The 18,735-nt window shown below is 41.0% G+C and overlaps 1 protein-coding gene across 6 annotated transcripts in view; it reads right to left on the minus strand.

The window, feature by feature from the left end:
- The window catches only part of msrb3 (methionine sulfoxide reductase B3), a 139,628-nt gene that overhangs the window by 83,979 nt on the left and 36,914 nt on the right, over positions 1-18,735 (minus strand). Inside the window, exons 1-3 of one of the 6 annotated variants that reach the window (XM_086009261.1) lie at positions 16,558-16,669; positions 15,674-15,800; positions 11,655-11,686 (exon numbers count right to left, since the gene is read on the minus strand). The exons of 1 other annotated variant lie outside the window; for it this stretch is intronic. In XM_086009261.1, the coding sequence (XP_085865387.1) occupies positions 11,655-11,686; positions 15,674-15,800; positions 16,558-16,669 (271 nt within the window). Of the gene's footprint in view, positions 1-11,654; positions 11,687-15,673; positions 15,801-16,557; positions 16,701-18,735 lie in introns of those variants that run through there. 4 more of the 6 variants (XM_086009260.1, XM_086009265.1, XM_086009264.1 and 1 more) reach the window with 4 other exon arrangements.

Below are 18,735 nucleotides of genomic sequence, written 5' to 3' on the forward strand. Positions count from 1 at the left end.
GAGCGAGTCTCCCATTTCGTGGTCGTGTGCTGCATGCTGCACAACCTGGCTATCCGCAGGACTCAGCCACTGCCACCAGACATTGGAGGACCACCAGAGGAGGAGGCGGAGGAGGACCAGCACAGGAGGGAGGCAGAAAGTGCAAGGGCCGCCCGTCGGCGGCTTATTGAACGTCGGTTCTAGGCCCTCTCTCAGGGAATGGCTAATGGCACAAGATGAATGTAGCCGCTCCACAAGCCCTCAGCCGAGCAGGGCAACCAGGACTTCCAAAAGAAAGCATGGACAGTGCGATTTAAGAACATTTATTACTTTGATACCTCTGTGCCCTTCTCACATAACAAACTAATGGAGAGAAGCCCCCCCCCCAAAAAACACAAATCGAGCAATCTCGGCCTTTCCAAAAACACAAATACACCAGTCTCGGCCTTTCAAAAAAACAAATCCACCCTCCCCCTTTAAGAGCTCACCGGCGCCAGAGTGTCTGCCGTCAATCAGCAGCTCGCCGCACCTGCGCTGCGCCCGCCCTCGGGGGTTTCGCCCCGGGCCACCGGCTTAGCGCCTAATGATAGTCGTGCATCGCCTGTTTTAGCGCAGCAGCAACCTCTTGGGGCGATGCCACTGAATATCGGCGAAGGTGGCGCGAAGTTGCGCCGGGCGCAAACTTTAGCGGCCGCCCGGCTGTAGCGCCCCAAAAGTGGCTATACTGAATTTCTAGGCCAAAGTGCTTTAGAATGTCTTGAGGATGTGAAAGAATTTGAATTTATCTAGAACCTTTCATTCAAATCTTTATCATGAGTTTTGGTAAGCTATTTACAGGGATATGAAAACAAATGCAATGTTTAATTATTTTGCACCATTCAAGTAATTTGCATTGAAATGTTTGAGCAAGATAGTTCCATAGGTCCAGAATTCAGTTTTAGTTTTAAAATACAGCCAAAGTACAGAAAGAAATGTCCTAAATTGACTCTCATTATTTATAACTAAGCAAAGTCTGTTGGATATTGAGGCTTTGGAAAGGGTGCAGAGGAGGGCCACAAGATTGATTCCCAGTTTAAAACACCTTAGCTACCCAGAAAGGCTCAGAGCTGGGTCTGTATTCTTTAAAGAAGCGCAAACCTGGGGGCAATTTGATCGAGGTTTATAAAATAGTGAAGGGACTAGATTGTGTTGGCATGAGCCAATTATTTCAACTGGATAGGATAGGGAGGACCAGGGTCATGCTTACAAGTTATACATGGGCACAACTAGTTTGCATGTTAGGTGGTTCTTCTTTTGCCCCAGAGAATAGTGGACCTGTGGAATAGGTTCCCAGTCGTGCGGTGAATGCTGGATCGGTTTTTGGCTGGGTCGGAGATCACCTCGTTGAGGTCGGTACCCTGTAATATAAATCAGAGTCAATGTGATCTCCTGGGCTAGTTTCGATCACCTAATGGGGTCGGAGAGGAACTTTCCAAAAATTTTCCCCCCAATTGGCCTTGGTTTTTGATGCTGGTTTGTCGCCTCTCCCAGGAGATTACACAGCTCCGAGTGGGTAGGGAGTGTGCGTGTCGAGATACATGAGGGATTACAACCAATGTTCCCGTTAAGCTGCGTGGCGATCAGGAGGTCCCGCGCAGCTGGCTCACTGGCTTTACAATTGAAATAACTAGGCAGGCACGAAAAATTGAATGGGCCGCACAACCCATTAAAGGGGCCGCGCACCCCCAAAAAATTAGTGAGAACATTGATTACAACTAAAATAACAACAGAAAATACTGGAAACACTCAGCAGGTCAGGCAGCATCGAGGAGAGAGAAAAAGAGTCAACATTTAAGGTCGGGGACCCTTCGTCAGAACTGGAAAAGGTTAGAGAAGAGAGAATTTTAAGCGGGGCAGGGAGGAAAGAACAAAGGGAAGGTCTGTGATAGGATGGAAGGCAGGAGAGATTGACTGACAAATGGGATGATGGTGCAAGGCAAAAGGAGATGGTAATGGGACAGGTTAGGAAACAAAAGATGATTCGAGATGAGTGTGAATGAGGATGGCAGCATCATTAACAGCTACCATGTGAGAAAACAAGAGAAAAAATATATAAAGAAATACAGGTTATAGTCTGAAACAGCTGAACTTGATGTTAAGTCCAGAAGGCTGTAAAGTGCCTAATAGAAAGATGAGGTTCTGTTCCTCGAGCTTACGTGGGGCTTCGTTGGAACAGTGTAAGAGGCTGAGAACGGAGAAGTCAGAGTGGAAGTGGAGGGGAGAATTAAAGTGACAGGCAACCGGAAGCTCGGGGTCACACTTGCGGACTGAATGGAGATGTTCCGCAAACAGTCACCCAATCTGCGTTTGGTCTCCCCAATGTAGAGGAGACCACATTGTGAGCAGCGAATACAGTATACTAAATTGCAAAAAGTGCAAGTAAATCGCTATTTCACCTGGAAGGAGTGCTTGGAGTCCTGGACCTTGGGAAGGGAGGAGGTAAAAGGGCATGTGTTGCATCTCCTGCACTTGCATGGGAAGGTGCCAGGTGAACGGGAAGTGGTATTGGGGGTGATAGAGGAGTGGACCAGGGTGTTGCGGAGGGAGCTGTCCCTTTGAAATGCTGAAAGGGGGGGGGGGGCAGGAAGGGAAAGATGTGTTTGGTGGTGGGATCACGTTGGAGGTGGCGGAAAATGATCCGTTGAATGTGGAGGCTGGTGGGGTGAAAGGTGAGGACAAGGGGAACCCTATTGTGGTTCCGGGAGGGAGGGGAAGGGGTGAGAGCAGAAATGCGGGAAATGGAAAGGACATGGTCGAGGGCCATGTCAACCACGATACAACCATGGTAGAGAGGAGTCCTTGGTTCAGGAAAAAGACATCCCGGAAGCACGAGTATGGAAGGTGGCATCGTCAGAACAGATGCGGCGGAGACGGAGGAACTGGGACAATGGAATAGAGTCCTTACAGGAAGTGGGGTGGGAGGAAGTGTAGTCCAGGTAGCTGTGGGAGTCAGTGGGCTTATACTGGAATTGTTTACAACTATATGGGACAGGCTAGAAGGACTAAATGGCAGGGGGTTGGGAACCTGTGCAGGGAGACAGAGGAAAGGGAAGCAAGGATAGAAACAAAAGACAGGAAGGAGAAAAGCAAAAGTGGAAGGCAGAGAAATCAAGGGTGTAAATCAAAGAGGGCCACAGTAAATAATAATTCTAAAAGGACTAAGAGTGTCAAAAAATCAAGCCTGAAGGCTTTGTGTCTTAATGCCAGGAGCATCCGTAATAAGGTGGATGAATTAGCTACGCAAATAGATATAAACGGATATGAGATAATTGGGATTACGGAGACATGGCTCCAGGGTGACCAAGACTGGGAATTCAACATCCAGGGGTATTCAATATTCAGGAAGGACAGGCAAAAAGGAAAAGGAGGTGGGGTAGCATTGCGGGTTAAAGAGGAGATTAACACAATAGTAAGGAAGGATATTAGCTCTGATGATGTGGAATCTGTATGGGCAGAGCTGAGAAATACCAAGGGGCAGAAAACGTTAGTGGGAGTTGTTTTCAGACCCCCAAACATTAATGCTGAGGTTGGGGATGGCATTAAATGGGAAATTAGAGACGCGTGCAATAAGGGCACAGCAGTTATCATGGGTGACTTTAATCTCCATATAGATTGGGCTAACCAAATTAGTAACAATACTGTGGAGGAGGAATTCCTAGAGTGTATAGGGGATGGTTTCCTGGGCCAATATGTCGTGGAACCAACTAGAGATCAGACCATCTTAGACTGGGTACTATGTAATGAGAAAGGATTCATTAGCAATCTTGTTGTGCGAGGCCCCTTGGGGAGGAGTGATCATAATATGATCGAATTCTTCGTTAAGATGGAGAGTGAAGTAGTTGACTCAGAGACTAGGGTCCTGAATTTACATAAAGGAAACTACGATGGCATGAGGCACAAGTTGGCTAGGATGGATTGGGGAACGTTACTTAAAGGGTTGATGGTGGATAGGCAATGGCAAACATTTAAATATCGCATAGATGAACTACAGAATTTGTTCATCCGTGTTTGGCATAAAAATAAAACAAAAAAGGTGACTCAACCGTGGCTAACAAGGGAAATTAGGGATAGCATAAGATCCAAGGAGAGGACATATAATTTAGCCAGAAAAAGCAGCAAACCTGAGGATTGGGAGCAGTTCAGGATTCAGCAAAGGACGACAAAGGGATTAATTAAGAGGGGGAAAATAGATTATGAGAGTAAGCTTGCAGGGAACATAAAAACTGACTGTAAAAGCTTCTATAGATATGTGAAGAGAAAAAAATTGGTGAAGTCAAGCGTAGGTCCCTTGCAGTCAGAATCAGGGGAATTTATAATGGGGAACAAAGAAATGGTTGACCAATTAAATACATACTTTGGTTCTGTCTTCACAAAGGAGGACACAAATAACCCCCCAGAGATGTTGGAGAACATAGGGTCGAATGAGAAGGAGGAATTGAATGAAATCAGTATTTGTAGGGAAATGGTGTTAGGGAAATTGACGGGATTGAAGGCCGATAAATCCCCAGGGCTTGATAATCTACATCCTAGGGTATTTAACGAAGTGGCCCTAGAAATAGTAGATGCATTGCTGGTCATCTTCCAAAATTCTAGAGACTCTGGAACAGGTCCCATGGATTGGAGGATAGCTAATGTAACCCCACTATTTAAAAAAGGTGGTAGAGAGAAAACGGGGAATTATAGACCGGTAAGTTTTAGTGGGGAAAATGCTACAGTCCATTATAAAAGATGTAATAGCAGAGCACTTGGAAAACAGTGGCAGGATCGGACAAAGTCAACATGGATTTACAAAAGGTAAATCATGCTGGACTAATCTACTGGAATTTTTTGAGGATGTAACTGGTAGAATAGATAAGGGAGAACCAGTGGATGTGGTGTATTTGGACTTTCAGAAGGCTTTCGATACGGTCCCGCATAAGAGATTAGCGTGCAAATTTAAAGCACACGGGATTGGGGGTAAGGTACTGTCTTGGATAAAGAACTGGTTGGCAGACAGAAAGCAAAGAGTTGGAATAAACGGGTCTTTTTCTGAGTGGCAGGCAGTGACTAGTGGGGTACCGCAGGGATCGGTGCTAGGGCCCCAGCTAGTCACAATATATATATATAAATAAATGATCTAGACGAGGGAACTAGATGTAATATCTCCAAGTTTGCAGATGACACAAAGCTGGGTGGGCGTGTGTGCTGTGAGGAGGATGCAGAGAAACTCCAGTATGATTTGGACAGGTTGGGTGATTATACTGCATTTGCCATGCATCTGCCCAATGTGGATAATGCGAGATTATCCACTTTGGTGGCAAAAACAGGAAGACAGATTATCTGAATGGCAATAGATTGGGAAAAAGGGAAGTGCAACGAGATCTGGGTGTCCTTGTGCACCAGTCGCTGAAGGTAAGTATGTAGGTGCAGCAGGCGGTTAAGAAGGCAAATGGTATGTTGGCCTTCATAACGAGAGGATTCGAGTATAGGAGCAAGGATGTCTTGCTGCAGTTGAACAGGGCCTTGGTGAGACCACACCTTGAGTATTGTGTGCAGTTTTGGTCACCTTATCTGAGGAAGGATGTTCTTGCCATGGAGAGAGTGCAGCGAAGATTCAACAGACTGGTACCTGGGAGGGCAGGAATGACGTATGAGGAGAGATTAGCGAATATAAGCCTAATCGACCCAGAGTTTAGAAGAATGAGAGGAGATCTCATTGAAACTTATAAAATTCTAACAGGACTAGACAGACTAGATGCAGGAAGGATGTTCCCGATGGTGGGGAGTCCAGAACCAGGGGTCACAGTCTAAGGATAAGGGGTAAGCCATTTAGGACTGATGAGGAGGAATTTCTTCACCCAGAGAATGGTGAACCTGTGGAATTCTCTACCACACAGGGCAGTAGAGGCCAATTCATTAAATATATTCAAGAAGGAGTTAGATATATTTCTTAAGGCTAAAGGGATCAAGGGATATGGGGAGAAAGCAGGGGCAGGGTACTGAATTTGGATGATCAGCCATGATCTCATTAAATGGCGGAACAGGCTCGAGGGGCCGAATGGCCTACTCCTGCTCCTATCTTCTATGTTTCTCTGACCAGTTAGTCTTTTCCTGTCCGTCATTTTCCTATGGGCACACGGTAAAATGAATTACCTGCTGGATTAACTACCCCGAAGAAACAAGTGAATTTGATTATAACTGTGGATCATAATCAAATATTGCGCCTCTTTTCAAAAACAGGATACCAAAAATTGATTAATCCGGTGAGCATTGTTGGCTTTGAAAATAATTGATAGACAAAAAACATTAGTGCAGTACTGTATTACTAAAAATAATATTTTTTGCATAGAATTGCAATGTTACTATTGTTTCAACAGTAGAACAGTACAAGCTGGTTGTTGGCACTACCAGCGAGATAATTTGTCCTACAGTAGTGCTTCAACATTTTAAGATGGACCAAAAAGTGGCCTGTTACATATGAACTGACATGTCAATCTTTAGCCTTCTTCAGATTTTTAGACAAAAGCCAATTTTTTCAACGTGGATCCCAAATAGATTGTGGGGCCCAGGGGACAGAAATAAGCAGGCAAGTCTTCACTTTCTTTTAAAAAGAATAATAACATCTAATAAATAGGATATGTTTGAAATAAAGTAACAAAATAGGAGAGAGAAAATGGGGAATGAAGAAAAAAGGTCAGATGAGCATAATTTTTTGCATTTGTTTTCAATTTAAATTTTATGTGCCTTTTAATAATAGATCGTTGTTACAATAATAAATCTAATAATATAAAAGTTGCTTCTTTTTTTTTTTTTTAAATGGCCACCTCAGACAGCCAGAAATGTTCTGGACTTGCCAGGTTCCCAGGGCTAGTAGGTTATTAGCACAGTTTATGATTTAAGCACAGTAGGATTATATAATTAATTGATTAGGGTTACATTATTCTTTTAAGGCTTTTCCTCAGTATCTGATCATTGTAACCTACCATGTTTCAGAAGGCAATACATTTGACAAGATAACGCATGCACAAAGGTCCCAGCTACATTATGAACTTCAGTTACTCAACTGATTGGGCTAATGAGCCCAATCACTCTGGTGCTTTTTATCTAGTTTTTTCCCCAAAGCAGAGTCTGATATTTCATACTCCTGTATACCGTAGTTGATACAGTATTGCAATGAACTGTTTAATCCAGCATCAAAATTATTTTGTTTACTTACAATTTTGGATATTTGCAATGTTGGTAACATACAATTTTAGTCCTTCCTCGTTTACTGGGTACGAGATAGAATTTGACTGCAATCATCTGACTATATAATCACAGGATTACATTTTATCTATTACACAAAGAGATCAGCATATCACTCAAACGTTAACAGCCGACGGTCATATCCCACAAGGTAATCTAATGAAGATGATTTGCCGGATACATCAGCGGGTGCATGCATGATTTAGTGTGGCACTAAACCATATTGATCAATGTAATCCCAGATTTGATCCTTGGACTGTGCCGAGTTAGTTTACCTCAGCAAGGCTGCAGAGGGTGTTTTAATTGGTCTCAACATCCATGAGTGAGAGAGTGTGAACAAAATGCCAGGGTTCCTGCCCCTGACCACTAGCTGGAAGTACGTATATATTAATGTTGATCAGAATCCAGTTCAGCTGTGGTGACCACTGCAGTCAAATAGCCTGCCAACATTTAGGGTTAAGTGCTCACACATGAAGAATGTCACTTTGGTGAGATACTGGAGGGTCAACCCTACCTATGGAGCCATACCCAAGCCTGAAACACTGCCTTCTGGAAAGGAGGGGAAACAGGAGGGGGGGGAATCAGAAAGTAAACTCAAGAGGAAATATCTTCAATTTTCCTCCCATTATATTTTAGTAAAAGTTTAACATCTTCACAACTGTGTGACACAGGCAGTTTCCACAAAATTAGTCTTTCAGAAATACTTGCGTAAAAAGGGAAGGTGTATAAAAATAAAACTGTAGCAAATACTGTTGTTACTGAGAAATGTGTACTTATATAAAAAGGCCAATTGTGCATACAAACTACAAGGGCCAGAGTTGCCCATCTGTATGTCATTTACCGCAAGAGAAGCAACTGCAGGTTTAAATTACATGGTATTGGATTGCAATTTCCTAACATTGAATGCTTTTCTACTTTTACCTTGAGTCATTACTACAAAGTATTCATAAAACAGCTCCAAACACAGATACTGGAAACTCATTTAAGGAATGTTGTTTCTTATTTTTGTTTTAAAAAAAAATCCACACTGTTTAAGTTTAGTACTGACTAAGCATTTATGTATTTATTGAGCAAAAAAAACACTCGTTTTACTAAGTTTTATTTTTGGAGTTGAAACTATTAAAGCATTATTGGAATATATAGGTTTTTAATTCGCTCTAATTTTGCAGTCAACTGCTTTTGATGTGAATATTTGAAATACAATTATTTTCTCTTACCAACCTTCTCATTAACTGTGTGACAGAACTTCATTCTAATGACAGGCTTTGAAAGAGCACTGCTGTAGTCCTTTGTTAGTCTCAGTCTTATTTGGAAGGGATAAAGATTTCATTCCTGGTTTCTTTGTTAGTCTTACAAGAACCACCAAATCGGCATTCACTCTATTTTGCCAGAATGTGCTTCATGTCATACCCTACAAATTATCTGGTTTTGGTATATATCAAACATCAGTTTCTAATTAGCAGAATTTCTTCCACATTTAGCATTTCCAACTTTAAATATAAATATAATTTTTATACTTGGTAAACCCTTTTGCAACTGACTGTACAAGAATGAATTAGATTGTCTAAAAGAATCCAATTAGCCTTAATAAGTTAAGATTTTGTTAACTTAATTTACATACATTCCTAAAAAAAATCTTGAGAGATAAGTTAGCCCTCTATCCTTTTTAATATGGAGCAATAACTCATTGTCAAAATATTCCATAATGCCTATATCAGTTTCTGGTACGGAATAGTCAGAAGTTCTATTCTGTTAATTTGCCAGTCTTACAGAGAAACTGAAAACCTATTGGGGAGTGGGGGGGGGGGGGGGGGGCAAAGAAAAAACAGGCTATTTGGGTTATATAAAGAAAAACAGACCTTGCCATTCTAACAAGACTGCTGCTTTAGTCACACTGAAACTGTCTACAGTTAAGTCTGAATACAACTTTCTAAATGTCTTTGACCTAACTAAAGTCTTTTAGTTGTAGGTTCACATACAGATAAAGATGAATTTTTTTGTGCTGATGTTCAAGTATTTTTTTTACATATTTTCATAAATAAGAAGCAGATTACCTTGTCAATCACCTAAAGCCCATTTCCTCTCTATTCATTCCTACAGTACTGGGTCAATAACAAGGTTAACCAAGGTTTCCCCCCTTAATTAGTAAAATACTGACAAAATTTGGTTTTATTTGAGTACTGAAGTTATGTTGTCTGAGCACAGGAATGATTATGTTAAACAGCTTTCAGAGCTTTACTTGAAATGATAACATTTTATAAGAAATGAAGAATACAAAAGACCAACTAAACCGTTCCAGTTTTAAGAAAACTGCGCCCCCCTGAACTCACCTCTTTGTTGGACGCAAGGTGTAAAGGAAATGGTGGGGGGGGGTAGTAAATCCTTAATGAGTATATAGGTTAAGATAAAACTAGAAATTCAATTAAAAATAGTTTTGTTTCACTACAGTTATTAAAAACTATTTGTTATCAGTGAGCTTGGTGTTGACTGTTCAAATAAAAACCCAGATATTTATTTGGAAGATACACTGTTGTAGTACACGTTTAACACAATAAAGTGAGTAAGCACCTGCAATTATCCGAGGTGCTTACAGAATGATGTTGCATTATACAGTATGATGTTGCATTATACCCTCAATACTGAACCCACCACACCTTTGCAGATGCTACTCTAAATAACCTTATTATGGGACTTTCTCAACGGTGCCAAATCCTATTTACAATATAGGTCATAAAAAACTCAAAAACAATTAATCCGTTGAAACTATCTTGAAAGTTTCAAGGCAACACATTTCAATGAACATTTGTAAAAAGCAGCTTCAAAGGTGGGCGCAGTTTGGAGAGGAAACGCAGGATCATTTGTTACTTGCAAAGAACCATTAAGGCAGCAATAGCTTTCTTCAACAATATGCATCTGCAGAACGAAATGGAATTTTTCCACAATGGACAACCACTGTGAGGGACCTTTTGCTTTGCAATCAAAAGTGGAAAAACAGCTTCTGTATTAGAGGATTTAAATACTTCCAAAGTATTTAATTTCAAAAGATTAAACGGGAAAAAAACTATGTGGATGTAGAATTTGAAAAACGTAACCACTGATTGTAATACTTTTAACATCAGGAAATGCAAGCATCCATACCATTCTCTCTCTTTTATTGTGCAGTAGATCATGTCCCATTGACTTATATTTGTGTTTTAATGTTAAAATATCTGGACAAATGTGAGGTGACAAGGAAAGTAGATGGTTTAGATAAAGTCGATAGTCTAATCTTAAGGATAAAAGAAGTCTAATCAGAAACATTTTTAAAGAAAATTTCTTTGTGCTTACCATTAACCTAATGCAACAATGAAGGACCTTTTCAGTGTTCACCTTATAATGTTAGTACGAATAAAAAGCCAAATATTTAGTTATCAAATCATTTTTTATGAACAATTTCCTTTGTCTTTCCTTCCCCCGCACAAAATTCTAATCATATTAACCTCACTGTGTGAAGTGTTATGTACAGGGAAGCAAGTGTTCCAAGTAGCAGCATGCATTTAATTAGCAGGATATCAAAGTAGTAAATAATTAAGCAAATGACTGGAGGCAATTGTAATGCAAAACACAACAAAAAGGAAAAGCAAAGTATGCAGCGCTGCAGTTAGAGCGGCAGTCTGCTGTAGAAAATGCTTTGAAATAACTTAACAGTGTTCACTTCCCTTTACTGAGCTCCTCTGAGTATTACAGATCAAGATAGCGAACCTCCCTTTTCCAGACTGGTAAGGATTCCAACATTAAAAGTGGCTTCTCTGGAGAGTTTGTGTTTCTTGCTCATTTCCAAGTACTGACAGATGCGTTTGTACATATCAAATGCTCTACTGCAGCTATACGCTCCAAAATAAGATACAAGCAACATGTTTCTTCTATAACTCTCTTGTAAAATGTTACTTGCCTGCCATAAGAATGCGTTTTGATCACAATACTTTAAGTCATATTGCTCAGTCATCTTCTGCTCCCTAATACATGATTTGAACATGGATGGCAAACTGTGGCACAATAGAAGACAAATATGAGTACTGTTAAACCTGATGATGGTAATTGAAGATACCAGCTCGTATAGCAGCACTCAAATGAGAAAATAAAGCACTGTAAATAAATTATTGGGAGTGTACTTTTAAGATTATAATTCAATGTCTGGGTTCTCATGATGATCCAGATCATTCCAGTACTACAGTTTGTCATAAGAACTAATTCTAATCCATTCATTATTTTATATTTGCTGTGCAGTGCAATGAAGAAAAACTATGCTTGTACATTAGTAGCTTTCAATAAATGGCTAAATAATTTCAACTAATATGCCTGTAGTCCAAAATTCAATAGTTCCTTTAATGTGCTTGTTAGCTGCATGTTAGTATAATCTAAAAGTCACTCACATATGCCATCTGCTGGACTTTCTAAAGTTTCACTGGAACAAAATAAATATATTAAGCAAAAAAATGTTGTAAAACTAAAACATGGTATTCGGCAGGATAACATATTTGTAATAATAATGAGATTGACAAGTTCAGCCCTGGCATGCACTAGTTATCAGCAAGGCACAATAATACTTGCTTAATTGGAGCTGGGACCAAACTGAAGGCATGCAGAGGATAATGTAAAGTGTAAAGTTAACTTAGTTACTGTACAGTTTGTAATGTGATATCTACTAGACCAAGAGTTGATTGTATAAGCAAACCTCTGTATTGCTGCTGTTTATGATAATGTGTAGGTCAATGTACCCATGAGCTTTAAATTATAGCATAGTGGCTCCCTTGATGGCTCAGCTGGTTAAGCCAGTAGTTAGCTGAATCAAACAATTTTAGGAAGGGTCCCAGGTTCTGTCAGAGCAACAGTAATAGGCAATACAATTAGCCTCTATATCCCCTGGGTGGAGGGAGGTGGGTAAATCGGGTTGGGTTCTTCCTCCCGATTGCCAATTAGTAATCCCTACTGGAAAATGAGACCATGATCTGGTTCAGCTGTGGTGGTCTCCAGGTCAAATATCTCACCAACATTCATTGTCCAGACTCACCATGAAGAATGGCCACTTGGGTGAGTTACTGGAGGACAACCAATGATCCTGGAACCATACCCCAACAATGTCAGAAGATAGAAATACATTGGCATTATTTTACAAGTGAAAGAAATGTAAATGAATTTTCAAAATATAATTTACATGTGCACATTCCAATCAGTTGTGATGGAACCAGAGAGGCCCAGCAAAGGTAAATTTGGAATTATTTTTGTGGGGCCCATATATTGCTAGGCCTCAATCAGGCAAGCTGTGTCGGGTTGCCCGTTTGGCACCCCAAAGCTCATCAGCTCGATGTAAACAAGTCCGAGGCTGCTACTTCCCTTCGAGTGTGGGCAACCGGGCCAGTGACCGGTTGCCCCATTGTCAAAATCAAGCCCTTGGGAGTCTACTTTTGCAAGTAAATGTGCACGGTGTGAAATTCATGGGGATTGACAAGAGTCAAATCAATGGGAATTAATCAAGTAACACCTTTGATTCAGAACACGCATCGGTATAGGAGATTTTCATATAGCAGCCTCACTCATTCCCCATAGTTCTGTATCTTGCTCTGCTTCAAATATTTTCCCTTAAAATATTAATATCCAAAAAATCACTACCTCAACTACCCCCTGTGGCAAAGCATTATATGTTCCAACAACGCTGTATATAAAGAAAATTTTCCTAACCTTTTAAATTGCTGACCTTATAAATCATTGACTGATCAATAGCCTTTCCCTACTCACCCCATCAAAACCTTTCATAATTTGAAAATAGCTCTATTAAATCTTCTCTTAGCCTTCTCTTGTTCCAGTGGAAATTGTCCCAGTATCTCAAGTCTCTCCTTACTTTAAAAATATTGATTATATTGATATCGAGTTGTGCCCAAACCCGAGACAAACTTACTGCAGAATCAACATTCTTGTGCAATAGAATTTGGTTCAGTTATTGTAGGAACTGGTCTTCAGGTATCGCAGAATTCTAAGGGCTCCAGGTCTTATATATATAAATATTTATATTGTGTGTGTATGTTGCGGTAGTGAGTGAACTTGAATCATGGATAAACTAGGAGCCCAAGTCAGGGAGTGGCATTGATCTTATTGTCTGCTGGTAAGCTTGTCTATTTATCAATGCCTGGTGGGCTTTACTTTTGCCACTGCTGTCTTGACAGTTACCCTATTCAAGCGAGATGGAATTTGCTCCAAATTGCTGATGTTCAATATAGGGAGGGGGGGGGGGGGGGTTAGGTCACACTCAACGTGCCAACCAGCAACTGGTAATAGGCTGTGAACAGGAACTGAGAATTTCCTCTGATGCAGCCTCAGAGGGTGCAAGGTTTTCTCTGGCCAGGCGGTCTTGAATAACACCTCAATCCACATCGTGTGTGTGTGTGTGTGTGTGTGTGTGTGTGTGTGTGTGTGTCTGTGTGTGTGTGTGTGTGTGTGTGTGTGTGTGTGTGGGTCTGTGTGTGTGTGTGTGGGTCTGTGTGTGTGTGTGTGTGTGTGTGGGTCTCCTGCTCCCACCTCAAATGGACTGTACTAATGGGCTAGGTCATTTAAAAAAAATCTATTTTTGCTTGCCATTTTTCAAGTGAAAATAAACATACTTTTGGTTCCCCAGTTGTGAGGAAGTGTCCACGTCCAAACCATCCAGTCTGTTCTCTCCCCAGATACTGCCTGACCTGCCGAGTGTTTCCAGCCTTTTCTTTCAGATTTTCGACCTCAGTCGTATTTTGATTTCTCAACATATTTTTGGTACTGATGTGCATTTTTAATACTGCAGCCTCTTCTTTTTGATCTGCAAACTGGTTCTCCGAGATATTCAACCTACTCAAGTTGAAGCTGCTCACGTTTTCCACAGTGAAATGATGTACTTTGAGGGCATCAAATTGATACCACTTAATAATTTCTAAGCGGTGATGTGACGAGTGGAGCATGCACAAGTGAGGAAGATTAAAGTTGGTGCTTTTCTCTCGAGTATGTGGTACACAAACTGAATGAACAACAGCTTTTTAGCTAAGCTTTAAAACATTGCCAGCAACTCGTGTAAAGCCGTGCAGCATTTTTTATTGTTTTTTCCCCCATAAATCACAAGAGCTGTTATGATGGGCTTTCTCATCACTGATAAAACATTTGCGATGTTCCATCATCCAGTGCTATAGTATGCAGTATATGGTATTGCCCAGCTTGTGTTCAAAATGCTTTTGGAATCCAGCACAGAGTATCCAGCGATATGCAACGTGTGTAAAAGTGTTTTTAGTTTTCACTGGTGTAAAGCATCAAAAAATCCAAAAGTTGTTTTTAGTATTTCTCAGGATCATAACACACTGTCAAGATAGAAAACAGTGTTGTACCAAGAAAATGTATTACAGGAAACTCTTTGGTACCCGGCACCAATGGGACTGGGATGGTGCCGGTTGATTAAAAATTCCGGATGACGGAGAGGGTTATCTACTGAGGCTATTTTTAACAAACAAAACTTTTTTAAAAATCAAGAAATGTGCAGTATACAGTAATTGGGTACTCACCTACAGAATGTTGTGTTAAATGCTGGAAGATGCTTGATTAAGTACAGTACTGCCAGTTGAGGGTAATCCATAGCTCTTTAATTACTTAACAATGGCGGATCGGAAGCGACTACCGGCAGCGCGGGAGACACACAGTAAAATGGCGGATCGGAAGAGACTACCGGCAGCGCGGGAGAGTCAGACTCCTGTTATTGAGGTGTTCGGATGTCCGACAGCGCCAAGAAGCCGAGTAGTGGCAGTTTGAAGAACTACCCCCACTGACTAACTCGGCCACCGCGGGAGACTCGGACTCGGCAACATTTCCGGTTATTGAGGTGTTGTTTTCGGAGTATGAATTTTGCAGGTTAATAGAGAATTCTGGATATTTAGGTGCCGTTTAAACGAGAGTTTCCTGTAATAGTATTTTCCCCTTTAGTTTTTCCTAACTTCAAGAACCAGAAATAATTTTATATTTTAGCTAACATATCTGCCACAATGCAATTTTTAATGCCATTTGACATCATTATGTCAAGATGCTGTCACGACAGCGAATAGCATCTCAAGTACCAAAGATGATAAGAGTTAAGTTTTCTCCGGATCTGAGGGCTGTCCCTGCATTTCACAACAGGAAGATACCATCAGGAGTAAGGGAAGATAATATATAGACAAGGGGGAGCTGGTAAATGTTACTTTGGCTTTTTAAAATGGGGACAATGTGTACACTCAAAGCAGTGATTCATTGCTAACTTCTGGCTTCAAAGACAAATTCTGCTAAACTAAAACTAGGGTCAGTGCCACTCTAATAATCTAAAATTTTCTACAGCAGAATCAGCCGCTTCGTTTTGTTAACAGCACCCAAAGTTTGCAAGACACACAGCATGCAGCACACATTCAACCTGAGGGAAGCCCACAAGCACGAAGGGCTACTGGCTGGCTCTTTGTCACCAAATGCAGCAGGTTGAATGCGGACATCACTGGGATACTTCCACCAAGAAATAAGAGGCAAGAAGCAGGGAACAACAGCTAAGTAGGGAAACAAAAAAAAAGTCACATTAAACATCAAAATGATGACAGCATGCACGTTATTTAGACAATATTCAGAAAATTCTGATACTTTTAGGCTACAAACCGATAATTCAGAGTCCCACAGTAAACCACTAGCTTGGTTTCTTTGGTGTGATTCCAGTTGAATATTTACAAGTGAAAAAGCAATGTTTATTATTTATACATGACTTTGGATCAAGTAGGTGAAAACAGGTGGCAAAGCTGAACAGAGGGCATTCACGGGCAAATGAATCTTCAAAGTAACTTTGTCTCTTGTGTTTTCACAGACAAAGAGCAAAGGCATCTCTGGAGTCGCCACCTTCTGAGGAGCAAAACAAATGATTTATACAGACAAACATATTGTGCGGTCATTCTGGAGTGTGTCTGAAAGAAATATGCTTACGTTAACTCTGACATCTTAAAAGCTGACTTACTGCAAAACCAAAACAATTTTTCCTGTTTTTACAAGGAGAGAAAAGGAAACAAAATTAAGTGTCACAATGAACAGCCTCAACGAGCCATTAAACCAAAGTAAACATGTCAACTTCAAAATGACTGTTTGCTGCAAAACAGAAAGGGCACAGAGGAACATTCCATTGTGGGAAGTCTATTTATTGTGAACAAAACACAAATGACAATTAAAAATAAAACAAAAAGCTAACACAAGATCAAAATATTCTTGTGACTTTCGCAGAGCCTGTTGTGAAAATGAAAGTGTTCAGTGATGTGCAATTACCTAGAAGAGCTGCAGTCTTACTCGGTCCTTGCAGCTGATCATAAAAGGTCTTCCTATTCGGTATCATCAATTGCAGTACCAGGCAGCCTGCACACCTACCAATCGAAGCCATCTGGCTTGTGTCAAGCCTGTGGGTCAGGCAGCTACAGTGCAACAGGAAGAGAGGCAGTGATGTCACTCTGCAGGTCAGGCAAAGAACAAGGATGTATTTTGCAATTAATAGGCAGTGTGCCCCAGTACTGGGGTTCCAGCATACTTGAACTGGGTGATTTATGGTTAATATATAATCTGTCCACGATGCTGGTAAAACAGGTGCCATCTACTGGTGAAAGCGAGCATTACAAAGCAGGATTAGTAAACTCACAAAAGTTTAGTTTTGAATATATGTACATAATGCACTAGGTTATTCTTGTGCACATTTCATCAGTAATGTACATGTATTCACATTGCACAACCAATCATGCTAAACCCAATGAACTTTCACAGTATTTTGCTATCGTAACTGAAGGACCTTCAGCTACCACGACAACTCAGTAAGTAAATGCCTATTGAGGTTCCTAGATTCAGTCCATGAACGGTCTCGAGTTAGCTAGTGCCAGGCAGCAGTGCTTCAATTGATAGCAATGTCTCCAAGCTAATGGGGGGCGGAGGGGGGGGGGGGAAAAGAGAGTTGGGGGGGGGGGGCGGGGAGTGTGGTGGTGGGTGGATAAAAATCAGCCAGGAATTCCATTCACTATCCTGTAATATCAGCATGTGTGTGGATGGCAGGTGAGGCCACGATCAGGCTGAGCCAACATGCCCCTTAGCCATGATCCTATTGAATGGCGGAGCAGGCCCGAGGGGCCGTATGTCCTACTCCTGCTCCTACTTCTTATGTTCTTATGTTCATTGAATAGCCTGACAACACTCACTTTCAGGGGCAGCCTTTGACTTGCGAGGGCCCCGTGCAAAGGTTTGGAGACTGGATCCGCATTAGTCCCGTTCCATATGCAAATAAGGGGCCTAATGCCCATTTGATGCCTCCTTTACTAACTTGGTTTGCCCTGAACACAGCTGCCAGTGGGTCGGCTGTGTTCAGGAAAACCAGGTCTACATGCAGCCTACAACGGTCCTTAAAGGTCACCATCACAAGGCTAAAGTTAAAAAAATTACTTATCTGAATGTGGAGCCAGGAGGAGCCGCCCCCACCCACATCATCCCACTGAAATTTAACATTATATAAATGGATATAAAAATACTTCATATAAGTTATAAAAATATACCCATGGAGTTCTGTAAACCACTAAATTATATACAAGCGCCTTTTCATATATAATTTAATTCATTTTGTATTCATTTGTTTATTTGGGAAGCTGGGGTTGTTTTCCTTGGAGCAGAGAAAGTTGAGAGGAGATTTGATAGAGGTGTTCAAAATCATGAGGGGTCTAGACAGAGTAGATAGAGAGAAACTGTTCCCATTGGCAGAAGGGTCAAGAACCAGAGGTCACAGATTTAAGGTGATTGGCAGAAGAACCAAAGGCGACGTGAGGAAACACTTCTTTTACGCAGCGAGTGGTTAGGATCTGGAATGCACTGCCTGAAAGGGTGGTGAAGGTAGACTCAGTCGTGGCTTTCAAAAGGGAGTTGGATAAGTACCCGAAGGAAAAAAATTGCAGGGCTACGGGGAAAGGGCGGGGGAGTGGGACTAGCTGAAGTGGTCTTGCAGAGAGCTGGCACGGGCTCGACGGGCCGAATGGCCTTCTTCTGTGCTGTACCCATTCTATGATTTTAAATGAACACACCTTTTATTCCCAATCCTCTAAATATTATATAAGCCCTTTTTATATATCCAATTTAATCTTATTTTTTCAATTCATTAGATTAATTTAATTTCAATTTCTAAATTGTATATCCATATGGAATCAATTTCACATGTATTTATTTTTAACCAGCATTTAAAATACTCCTAACTTACTCAATAATCATTCTATATTACATCATAAATGCTCCTCTCCTCAAACAACAGCAAAACCTCCAAATCACCATGAATAATGCCATGGGAGATCAGCTAGCATATGTAAAAGTTTTACATCTGGCACTTGTCACATTCCCAAACTATCACACTTTGTTACAGATCCAAATATTTCTCCAATTTTCCCTTAAAGATACAATGGTCTCGATCCCAACCATTCCCTGTGG

The sequence above is a fragment of the Somniosus microcephalus genome, chromosome 16 (genome assembly GCF_052327205.1).
Source record: "Somniosus microcephalus isolate GS21.2 chromosome 16, FLI_Smic_1.0, whole genome shotgun sequence".
NCBI classification, from domain to species: Eukaryota; Metazoa; Chordata; class Chondrichthyes; order Squaliformes; family Somniosidae; genus Somniosus; species Somniosus microcephalus.